At 55.9% G+C, this 11941-nt stretch overlaps 1 protein-coding gene across 1 annotated transcript in view; it reads left to right on the forward strand.

The window, feature by feature from the left end:
• The window catches only part of EVPL (envoplakin), a 37577-nt gene that overhangs the window by 8842 nt on the left and 16794 nt on the right, over window positions 1-11941 (forward strand). Inside the window, exons 2-6 of the mRNA XM_009637827.2 lie at window positions 3068-3210; window positions 9323-9422; window positions 9934-10088; window positions 10764-10887; window positions 11530-11655. Coding sequence (XP_009636122.1) covers window positions 3137-3210; window positions 9323-9422; window positions 9934-10088; window positions 10764-10887; window positions 11530-11655 — 579 coding nt within the window. The 5' untranslated portion in view covers window positions 3068-3136. The remainder of the gene's footprint in view (window positions 1-3067; window positions 3211-9322; window positions 9423-9933; window positions 10089-10763; window positions 10888-11529; window positions 11656-11941) is intronic.

An 11941-nucleotide genomic window follows, 5' to 3' on the forward strand; every position in this document is an offset into this window, starting at 1 on the left:
GGTGGGGGGCTGCCTTCCTGGGATGGCGGGTGGTGGGGAGGCCCTGGGTAATGCCGTTTCGGATGGTCTTCTTGGAGACCTGTGCTTAGGCTTCCAGCTGCAGGGGTGCAAGGATGTGGTGGGGCAGCCCTGCCTGGGGTTTTGGGCTCAGGTCCAAGTGCCAGGCGCAGCTGTGTGGGTGGCTGTGGTGAAGAACTGGTTGAACTGGTCTCCTTGCCTGTTGCTTCTTGCAGGGCCTGGGTTAACCATGGTGACTCTGCCCTGGCACGGCTGGGGCTGGTCTGAACAAAACCTGCTGCAGATCTGGAAGTGGCCTGGGCTGAAGCAAGCAGTGCCTGTCACCAGCGTTCCCCTGAGAGTTCTTGCCCCCAAGGGTTCTTGCAGCGACATCCCCTCCACCCGTGCGGGGCACTGCAGCGGGGGGCTGGCAGCAGGCAGAGCATCCCTCCCCTCGCAGCAAGCGTTGGGCTGCGGCAGAAACTTGTTCTGGGCTGGATGTGGTGGTGGCAGGGCAGCTGAGCTGGCACAACCTGTCCCCCCAGCGCTCTCCTCAGCTCTACCTGTGGCTTTCCCCTGCCACCCTCGTTTCCTGAGGCTGGGATGGTGGCAAACCCCTTGGGGCTCCCCTGGGGGCCGGGCGAGCCCTGCTCCCCTGGCAAATGAGGGAGCAGCACTTTGCACAGGCTCTGTGCAGGACGAGCAAGCTGGGTCTGCCTCTTCTCCTCCCACCACGTCTGCCTGAGTGAGGAAGAGGCAGGTTCCTTCGCTGCCGTGAGGATGCTTGGCGTTGTGCCCAAACCAGGGCTCAAAACCAGGCGGGATCTGGCCTGGCTCTCTGTAGCTTGGGTCTTGCACTGCCTGTGAGCGGACAGGCGCTGCTCTGCCAAGCACGCTGCCTCTTCTCATGCCAGCCCTCAGATAAGCCCTGCATCCGTCTGTCCCGTCTGTGTGGGGCACGGAGGCTGCCGCTGCCTGCCAGAGCGCGTGTCTGTGTGTGCACAGGGGTGAGATCAAAGAGTGCTGTTAAAATGCTCTGTCTTTCCAAGGGATCCTTGCCAGGTGGGGACTTGGCCAGGGGAAGGATCACACCTCTGTCTTGTTAAACAGAGGAGAGGAAGGTGCTCTTTCAAAGCTTTGCAGGTGAGGAGCTCCAGCCCTTGGCTCCGGGTGATGGATGGCTTGGGAAGCAGGTTGTCTGGGGATGGGGGGTGTTGGTATGCACCTGGTTTGCTTTTTGTGTTAATCCTTAGAACTTCCTCCATGTGTGAGCACGCTGCCTTCCAGGGGTTACAGGCAGTTGATCTTGCTCAATTTGGCTTCCTTTGAATTCACAAGGGATTGATCCCCTCCTGGCTCGTGCAAACAGCCCTGCAGAGAAGGGGTTGTCCCATGCAGCCATGGGCTCCTGCGTGCTCCTGTTTTGCGTGGGTACGAACTGAGGTCTACTTGGCCTTAAATGCTCTCAACTCCTGTCCCCAGCAAGGCTTCAGCTTGCTTTAAGCCTTTGGATGTAAATGCAGCAGGGTCTGGTCCTGTGGGCTACAGGTGATGAGCTGTGCTGGTTCCTCCTGCCTGGGACCCTCCAGCAGCTCCGGTCAAAGAGCACCATCGCTGTCATTAGTCAGCGGGATGTTAATGGCAAAGGGGCGATCTCTTGGCAACTGCTTTCCACCCTGTCTGTAGACCTCCACACAGCAAAGGCAGACCCTGAAGCAGGTCTCTGGTAACTCCAGCCCCCTTGGAGGAGAGATCATCCCTCCTCCTACGGTCCACACCAGCCTTTGAGCTGCGGGGACCTCCTGTCTTCATGCTGCTGAGATCCTGGTGCGAGAAGCAGGGCCCAAGCTACGATACCACCATGAAAAGGTAGGGTTTTGCAGCTTGTGGGAGAGCAAAACCATAGCAGAAAGCAAGCCCCTGGCAAAAGAGCCTTGTCCCATGTGTGTCTCTCTCTCCTGAGATAAGCATGATTTGTTTTGTGCCAATTTAAAGAGGACCGAAAGATCACACTGGAAGTGACAATGGACCCCAGGCCTTTGCCTCTGGCCCTGGGTTGTTCTTGGGCTACAGGATACAGGGAAGAACAGCCACAAACCCATGTCAGCATCACAGGCGGCTGGTGCTTATGGGGAGCCTGTGGTCCCCAGATGTTCCTGTCCCCTTCCACCTCCATCCTCTGCCCTCCCTCCCTGGTCCTGCACTGGATAAGGATCCCATGTTACTGTGGGATCTGTGCTGGATGAGCCTGAAACATAGGGTTGCTGGTTTGTGGGAAACTTTGAACTTTATCTGAAACCAAGAGGATGTAGGCAGCCAGCTGGCCCTTGCTGTGGTTTAGGAGAGCTGTGGGGCTGGGCAGCCCCACCATGCAGCACAGAGGCAAAGCCTGCTCTAAGGTCTTGCATAGACGGGGTGTCTAAGTAGAGCCTCAGACCTGGGGCTTTGGGGCTTTGGTACCCAAGCCTGAATCCTGCTGGCTGAGGCTCTGGTGATGCTGTGCTGGAGCTGCTGACCTTCGTTCTGCCGTGAGCCCTTGGTGTTTTGCTGGGAGCCCGGGCCACCTTGTGCTGAGCCTGGGCCAAAAGATTCCTGAACTGCAAAATAACATCACATTCTATGAATTGGTGGTTCCCCAACTGCTGCTGCTGCCTTGGAAAGCTCTTGGTTGGCTTTGTCCATAGGGCTTCTGCTACTTCTCTGGCATTTTAAACAGCTAAAGCAAGATGATGCTTTAAAATGTGTTTCAGTAGTCACAGTATGCTCCGTCAAAGTCACCTTTGCAGACTTTTCCTCCCTGCAAAGGCTGTGCTCTCTGCCCCTCTGCTGGGAAACTGCTGCACGGTTGTGGCTGTGTGTGCCAAAACACGCTCCAAGCCAGGGCGAGGTCTCCCGTTCTCCCTCTGGGGCTCCGCTGTTTCCATCCCAAACTGGTTTTTCGAGTCATTTTTTCATATGTGCCTCCATCTCTGCTGCTGCTCACCTGCGTTTGGGGAGGAGCCTCCCAGAAACTGCTTTTTAGCGCGCCACCAACCTTCCCTCGCTGAGTCTTGTCATTCCATCCCAACAGACCAGAGCAGAGAGCCAGCACCCACAACGACTTTTCAGACTCCGGGAGATCAGCTGGGACCTCGCCAACATGTTCAAGGGGGTGGGCAAAGGCTCCCCAAGCAGAAGTTCCCCCAACAGAGGTTCCCCTGTCAAGCCTAGCAGGTAAGTGCAACTCTTCTCTCTAAGCTGTCCTGTGGATCCTGGGGAAGATGAGGGAAGAGCACTCGATGTCTCCTAAGCCACCCTAAGAACTATTCCTCCTTATGGAGCAGCCAGAAAGTTGGGGCTCGCTGGGAGCTGATGCCAAAACGCGCTGCCCCAGCTGTGGTCCTTGTCTTTGATGGCCTTTGTGCTCCAGCCCAGAAGTGTCCTTGCAGCCCCCGCGATGTGCAGTGCCTGAAGATGTGCTTAGAGCTGTGTTAGTTGAGCAGGGAGGTGCAAAGCCCCTTTTGGGCAGGTATGAGCATGCAGAATCAACACAGCCTCTTTGCTTGGGTGGAGCAAGATCTGCTTGATGGTGACGCAGATACCAGCCCGGATTTGAGATCCCCGGACTCACTGGTTGTGTGAGGTTGGTGTGATGCTGCCCTGGGACCTGGGATCCCTGGAGAGGGATGCTCAGTTTGGTGCTGTGCAGGTGGTGAAGATGGGCGAGGAGTCGGTTTGCTGGTGACTGCTCTAACCCATCCTGGTGACAGGCTGGGTCTCTGCAGGTCAAACAGCTGAGATTGCCTCTTTTAGGCCAGTCTGAGGCAGCACTAGAAGGATCTAACAGCCTTGTCCTCCTCTGAAGAGATTCCCTAAGCTCTGGGGAGCACGACGTGTGATGGGACCAGGATGTTTCTCTAGGAGGGGGTGCTCCTGCAGAGAGAGCGCTTATCCCTCCCTTTGGCTGCAGTTGCTAATTCAGGGTTATTTTCCACCTTCCCTCAGCAGTTTTGCATTTTGTACTGTTAGTGGACTGATTCTGCGGGAATCCCTGTCCCCAGCCAGGGTGAGAGGCTGAGGAAATCGCAAAGGAGATTGTTTTGAAGAGGAGGGGACCTGTAGGGAGAAGTAGGTGCTGGCCCCATCACTTGGGGCCACCAACAGCCGCAGCCCAGAATGATGAGTGTACAGATGCCCAGGTGGACGCAGCACGGTGCTGATATCCAACTTTTATGCCGTTTATGGGGGCCAAACCCAATGTTTGGCCTGAGGAGAGTGGTGGCCACAAAATGTGTTTGTGGTGGCCATAAACAGACACTGAGGAGGGTGGTAGTCTGGTGCTGCTGGGCAGGGCAGCGGGACCTGGGGAGAAGGGGGCTCCCACAAAGACTGAGGCTTTGCTGTGTGGATGTTGGGAGCTGGCCCCCTGCCCTGACATAGGAAGCTTCTGCCTCAGTTGAGCTGAGCACTCACAAACTCATCACAAAGACAGATTTGGGGCTTCTCTGAACACCAAGCCTTTGTCGGGGCCTGTCTGCAGTGAGACACTTCCCCAGAAGCCCTGGAGCTGCATGAGCCTCTGTCCTTAGTCTTGCTAACGCAATCTATCCCCCTCCCCAGCTGGCTTCCAAACCTGGGGTGGGGATTTCTCATGAGGCTTCCTGGGACAGCTCGCTGCAGCCCCCATGGTGCCGCAGGAGGGTTCGGGCCAGGTTCTCCCCCAGCGTGAGCCTCTCGGGATAACTGGAGTCACATCCCAGCGAGACCTCATGCCTCTTCCCTGCGCAGGATGGAGGCTGGAGCCAGAAGCGCAGCAATTACCGAGCTAGTTGTGCTTGTTTTAGGAGGCACCAACCATCAGACAAGGGCTAATTCATTTGGCCATGGCCTGGGGCTTGGTCAGCGCCCTTATTAGCTGAGAAAATGAAGGTGAATGAGTTGTCGCAGGAGCAGCTGCCAGCACACACTCTGCAGATGGCCCCAAGAAAATGTTGATGGCCCATAGCTGCTCTTGGTGGCCCCAAGGCCAAAACTTCGGCACCAGTTGAGGTTCCCAGCCTCTGAGGGTTCACAATTAGTGGGTGCCGCTGCTGGCATGGACCCCTAGAGAGGTACATCGTTTTGGTCCTTGGGACCATGGTGTTGAGCATCCCGGCTCGTGGGGCCCTTTGCTGTCTCCACTTGGTGGATGCATCCCAAGGAGACAGTAGCAAGCACAGGTTTGGCCTTGAGGAGGATCCTCACTGTGCCCTGCTGTAGGAGGAGGCACACTGCAGGGCGGAAAGGGAAAACTCATGAGAAGGTGGAATTGAATCAGATCTGGCTTAACTGGCTGCAATCTTGACAAAGGCCGTGGGTGATTTTTGGAGGTGGATGGCAAGTCATCTCCTGGTTTAATTGTCTCCTGGGATTGCTGCTTCTGCCACCATCTCGCTCTGCTTCTCCCCAGTCAATCTAGAGCAGCGTGGTCCCCGGGGGCACGGGCTCGGGGGACTAACCCAGCGCTGGGGGTGAGGAGGGGGGTTGTTGGTGGTCTGCTGTGAGCAGCTTGGGCTGCAGATCAGAGGGTACGAGGACTTTGGTGTGTTGGGGAGAACAGACCCTGCTTTGGCGTCTGCCTTGCGGCCATAAAGCGAAGTCCCTTGCAAGGAAGGGGTGGAGGGAGTTGGGGGCTGAAGGGGGTGGGTGCTGTGGTGCTGCCCAAGCATGCTCTGGCAGGAGTAACCAGGAGTGGGAGATGGTCCTGCTCCTGCTAAAAGACACCATCCCTTGCGTGCAGTTGGATTGTCTACGAGGCAGAAAGTGGTATGAGAAATGAACCAATTAATAATGATAATAACAGTGCTCTGCCTCTTCTAGGCATGAGATAGCCCTAGGGAGGAGGCCTTCTCTGGCTCTTGAGGAGGAGGTGCAGGAGGAGGTCTGCTGAGCCTTGCCCTCGGCCATCTTGGCCAGCCCGGAGCTGCGGCTGTACACACAAACTGGGAGCGGAGTCGGACCCGAGCCCCAGGAGGCCAAGGGGGTGCCCAACGTGAGCATGGGTGAGCTCATGGCTCCTCATATCCTGCTCAATGCCAGGTTGCCTCTGCAGCCCACGTGTCAGCATCTTCACCCTGAAACACAGAGCCCGGCTGTGGCTGGCTCTCACTGAGTGAGGGCTTCTCCTGGAGGGATGGGGTAGGAGGGACAGCCCCAAAGGATGGTGACATGGCTCGTGGACTGCATGGATGGGTGTCAGTGTGGGTAGAAGAAGCTTGCATTCCTCTTGGTGTGGTCTGTGGTTGGGATAGGAGGGACTGTGGTGGTTTGGGCCCTTCTTCAAGTGCGCATGGACTGAGCAGGTTCCTCAGCATCACTCCCACCTTGACCAAGGAGCATGGTGTGTTGGGGAAGGCTCAGCTGAGGACAGCCAGCTTCTCTGGCCATGCATCGGGCCTTCCTCAGGCTCCCAGGACAGCATGTAGACACCCCTCTCCTCCTGGCACATCTCCTACCCAACTTCAGTGCTCTTCAAGCATCCAGACTGTTCTTTTGCAGACTCCTGGCTCTCCACCCCAGGAGACGCAGGGGAGACCCCCTCTTCTCCTGAGGTGATGCTCTTCAGGAAGCATCACTTCTTCCCTGAAGATCAGGTTGTTTGCAACAATGTCCTCATTTATAAGCTCAGGTGCCCCATGCAGTGCAAAGGCAGTGCAGGCTGGGGATGGGCAAGGCTGAGCCCCTGTGACCAGGAGGTTGTGGAGGTCTTTTCAGTCCATAGTTTTGTTGTGGCTTGGCCTAAAGAAATCTGATTCGTGTATCCAGCCTTGTGAACCAAGAAATGGGGTGCCCCAGTGTTTCCTTCAGCCAGGAAGGGAATGCCACCAGGAGTAAGCAGGATTTTAGTGACAGTCTACCCACCCTGAGAAGGGTGGATCCTTGCTGCTCTCCTCTTGGAGCTGCACAGATGTATCCACGGTCACATCCCAGCAGGGCTCAAACCAGGCACTCTGTTCACGTTCTTTCCAGGTGGGAGCTGAATTCAGCCAGACCTCTTGGGGTGGATGGACTCCCCTGGCACACGGGGAGAGGTGCCCATCCCCTGGGATGGCGGCCAGCCCGTGACTCACTCTCTCCTCCCTGTGCAGAGAGCCTGGGCAGGATATTTGGGTGGTGCTCAAGTATTTGCTCACAGGACACCACCTCATTCCAGGTGTGTCAGGGATGAGTGGGAGATTGTGTAACCTCCTGGGGAGGGGAGACCTCCTGGAGCTTCCAGCCTGCTGCACGCTCAGGCTATCGGGGCCCGAGTCTCAGCTCTGCGCTGCTCCCATCCACCCTGTTGTGCTGGGGCTTGGGGCCACCATTCATCTCCCTGAGCACCACAGCTTACCCCAGGAAAGGTATCCATGGGGCACAGATGGGGTAGGAGGGATGTTTAGCAGGCTATAAAAGACATGTTGTAGCAGGCATTGATGCTTTGATGATGATGACGAATGCTCTGCTTGGGCTTTTTGGCTCTGTGATCCCTGGATTTAAGACCCTGTAGAAGGGGTCTCTGCTGGAGCACAGCAGTCCCCTGTTGACTTTGCTGACGTGCATTTTGCAGGCAGGGAAGCTGAGGCATGGCCAGGAGATGCTGCCAACCCAGAGCCCCCGAGGGAGCTGCTGTGTCGCAGGCCCACACCACCCTCTTGAGAAATCAAAACGAAGGGAGGAGTTGGAGGAAAGGGACAGGAGGATTGCTATGAGCAGGAGTGCTGGGGCTGCGCCTCCTCCAGAGTTACATGGGCTCAGCCATGGTCAGCGTGGGCTGAGCTGACTTAAAACACGAGCTCTGTCTGTGGCATCCAAGTGCTTGGCTTGGTGTGACTGTAGTGCTCACTGGCACTTTACAGTCACTTGGGGCTGTAATAAATGAACATCCCAGCATCTGCTCTAGCCTTTGGTATGAACCGTGGAGTAGCTGGAGCCATGATGAGGAGCTGGAGCCATGATAGAGCCATTAAGGGAACTGCTTCCCCCAGTCCTTTGCTGAGTTCAGGGACTAGGAAGGAAACCACATGGCTGGAAGGCAGATGTGGGTGGCTCTGCTGCAGGACCAGCACCTTCCTCCTACCTTCCTTCTCCACCAAAGGCACAGGGCAGGTTTTACCTACCAGCCCTGAAGAAGCGTCCTTTCTTTAGCTGACCCCCATGCAATGTCCCATCGTTGCTGCTCAAACTCTTCCCCTCTGGTGTCAGTCCCCAGGGTCAGCACGTAACCAAGATGCTATCGGTTCACACCCTCCTGGAGGGTAGGGCCGGCACCGTCCCCAGGGGCAGATGCTATTAGAAGCCACAGGACATGAGGGCAAAGGTGGCAGCAAGGTTTGTGCTTCCTTGTCCACAGGGACCTTTGGGGCCGCAGCTGCGGGAACCACCCTGTGCCTTGCTGCAGGTGCTGGATCCAGCTGTTTTGGCAGGGCTCTGGGCTCTCACTCACAGTAGCAGTGATGGAACAAGGGCTGCGATGGTACCCATCACTCAAGTGGTGGCACTGAGGTGAGAGACAAATAGGGAGTGGTCTGATGGGGACCTCCAGTGAATCTTCACTGGGGCAAGGAGGGCTGTAGTTCTGCTATGGCCTTGGGAAATTTGTCCCCAAGCCCTGGAAGCAGCGTGACTGCAACAGCCCCTGCTGTGCTCAGAGGGGCTCGTAGTCTGCGTAGCAAGTCCTTGTCCACTGCAGGCCAGTCCTGGGGTGGCACTGGGCTCTTCAGCATTTCGATGAGCTGAACTACAGAGCACTTTGCATGAGACAAGACTACAGGATGGCAGTTCTGGGTCAGACTTGAAGGGCCATCTCACCCACCTCTACCAGCGGCCAAGGGCAAGCACCCAGGGAAGCGCCTCCAAACAGGGCGAGCATGTTGTGCTGCCTCTGCAGGGTGCTCTCCTGGCCTCCAGCTGTGTGTGGCTTCAGGTCTTCCCAACCCAGATGTGGTGTCAGTGCATCGGGGAGCCCTACAGGGATTTATTTATTTATTTTTTCTCTGCTGCTTTTTGGATCCACACAAACTTTTGAATATCTGCAGTGTCCTGCAGAAAGGAGTTGTGCAGATGAGCTGCATGGTGTGCAAAAAGCCTCCGCCCGCTCGCATTCAGCACACCACCTCTTACCTTCACTTGGCTGAAGGCAACAAGCCAGGCATTGACCACTTGTATGCGTTCTTGCCCTTGGCCACAGCTTAGACTCTTTCTTGGGAGACCAGGAGGGCATAGGGGAAAGGCCTGAAGAACCATGCCTGTGTCAGGTCCTAGGCAGTGATGAAGAGGGTGAGGCTTGCCTTCACCCACCCCTCTGCTTTGCTGCTCCCTCTCTCAGGTCCTCAACAAATGAGCTGGCCGTTCTCATCTCCCGCATGCAGACAAATGCCGACCAGGTGGAGAAGGACATCCTGGAGACACAGTCCAGGCTCAAGCAGGTGCGTTGTGACAGAGGGTGGTGGGAAGGTTTGGAGCTTTGCTTAGAAATGCGGTGCCTAGGATAACAGGTCAGGTGTCTGCTCTGTGCAGCAGTCTGCTGGTGCAGGTTTGGGGGCTGACTCGAGGCTGGGGAGGAACAGAGCACCCCACAGAGCCTCCCAGCCCCTGGGGCTGCATACCGGGGCCTCCCAAATTCTGCCCTCGGTGCTTTCTGCTCAGTGCCTCCTGCTTCCCACAGCCCAGGCTGTCTCGCTTACAGCAGCCCAGCCCTGTGCCTCCCTGCAACCCCAAAGGCAGGCAGCCAGCCCGACCCCCGCTGGTCCCCTGGGCAGGATGATGCTGAAGCAGGCAGCTTGGCTGGGCAGACGCTCCCCAGCTGCACCCTTGCACCAGGGTTCCCCTGTGGTCAGCGTGTTGAGCATCCAGGCCCCCTGTGTTGGCCAAGGAGAATGTTGTGAGGTCTGTGTTGGTCCAGCCAGACTTTTTTTCTACGTCTTCCCTCATCTCCAGGATGCCAGCAATCACCAGAAGAACAAGGCTTTTGAGTTCCAGTCGGAGAACGCCAGGAATCTGAAGGAAGCGGAGACCCTGCTGAAGGATCTCTTTCTGGACGTGGACCGTGCCAAGCGGCTGAAACACCCTCAGGCCACTGAGATAGAGAAAGAGTGAGTACAGAGGGGGACGCTGGTGTGATGGGGGCACCAAGCAATTGGGAACCCTCCTAGGGTCTAGTCTGAGCTCCAGTCATTGCCATGAGAGGTAGAGTTTCACCCTTCCTTCTATAGACTTTTGCCTTAAAATCAGGGCTTCTGCCAATATATTGTAAAGATAGTGGTGTGCAGGGTGGCTGCCAGAGTGTTATCACCCAGGAGTCCCCAGTCTTGTTTGGGAGCTCTTGTAAAAGGTACCAGAAAAATGCAGAGCTAAAAGGTGGCCCTGCTCCCAGGGCAAATCTCCTTTTCCTCTGCCTTTCCTAAAATGAATGCCTTTTGTTCAGGCAAGCACAGAGTCAGAGGTGGGTATTCAAATGGGAGAAGAGCTTCTGTTGGCCTCTGGGGCTTTGCTCCCCATCACTCTTCAGCCCTTCTAGGTGGAAATCAGGAGGGAAGAGTTGTTTCCTAGCTGGGAAGGGACAGCCCTGATCTCCCTGCAGCTTCCTCTTGGGTTGTAATTCCTGAGACATCCCTGGACAAGTGTCCCCACTGCTGAAGGAAGCTAGTGTCGCAAAGGGACAACAAAGTCGCCTGAGTCTTACGAGTGAAATCTGGGCTCCGCAAACCCCACCTTTGTTCTCCCCCTTCCAAACTGACACAGAGACGTGTGCCTTTTCTTCTTGGCAGCATCCAGCAGCTCCATGACCGCATGACGCAGCTATGTGCAGAGTACCGGGCCCTCTACGAACAGCTGAACGTCCCTGATGTGGGGCCCAGGGTAGACTGGGCCAGGATCCTGGACCAAAAGATGGTAACAACAGTTCTTTTTAGATGTACTCCCAGCTTCTGTGAGGCCAGATAATGTCTGCCATTGCCTGTAGGGCTCTGCCAGCCTTCGTGTGCTCAGCATCACACAGGGATGTTGGGAGTGGTGGAAGTAACTCTGGGTAGAAGGACCTACCTCTTAAAACCCTCTGGAGGACCCTTTTGATTGACCCCTTCAGATTAAGAGCTACCAGATGGGGATCAGGTAGAGACGCCCTGCTGTGGGATGAAAGGATGGAAAAGGTAATGTTTCCAAGGACTTTACAGCCCTACATCCTAGGGTTTCACGCTGCAAGGTCTTGGGTATGTGGAGCGCCCAGTTTAGAGTCCACTTGGATTCCCTTGAAAGTCGGATGGTAACTGTGCGCATCCAATGCATGTCACCATGGGAAGGGTGCCCGGTTCAGCTTAGGTTTGTACGCCAGGGTCATATGGCCTGGTTTTCTCTGCCCCTGTGTATGGCTGGAGAAATGGCAGCCAACAGCAATCTTGGTAAACAACAATAAGATCCCTTCCTCCTGGACTGGTATCAGATACCAGATGTCTTCATACCCTGCCAGCACTCGCTGAGGTTTCTCCCTGAAATAAAGGCTTTTGCTTTAGTCTCTGCCTAACTCCTTTTGTGCAGAAACAAGTCAACGCGGGACAGTATGGCCCCGGCATGTCAGAGCTGGAAAAGCAAATAGCTGAGCACAACATCCTCCAGAAGGAAATTGAAGCCTATGGCCTCCAGATCAAGAACCTCTGCTCTGGGGTAAGGCACCCTCTGTCCCCTCTGTGTTTCTGTTGCCTTCGCTTGGGACCCTGTGGGCTCTGCTCGCTGTCTGGCTGCGCGTCCCATCTGCTCCTCTGCACGGTGAACATCCAACCTTGTTCTGCACAGGGCAGACCTGAGCTCAGACAGACCAAGCCATGTAGAAGCCAGGGAGGTGGTTCCTGAATGGTTTCTAAAGCACCTTGCATAAATCAGCTCATCAGCATGTACCACTGATGGTGTTTTGGTAACGGCTTTTTTCTCTCTCTTTTTTTTTTTTTTTTTT

The sequence above is a fragment of the Egretta garzetta genome, unplaced genomic scaffold (assembly GCF_000687185.1).
Source record: "Egretta garzetta isolate BGI_Z169 unplaced genomic scaffold, ASM68718v1 scaffold34, whole genome shotgun sequence".
In the NCBI taxonomy this organism is placed as follows: Eukaryota; Metazoa; Chordata; class Aves; order Pelecaniformes; family Ardeidae; genus Egretta; species Egretta garzetta.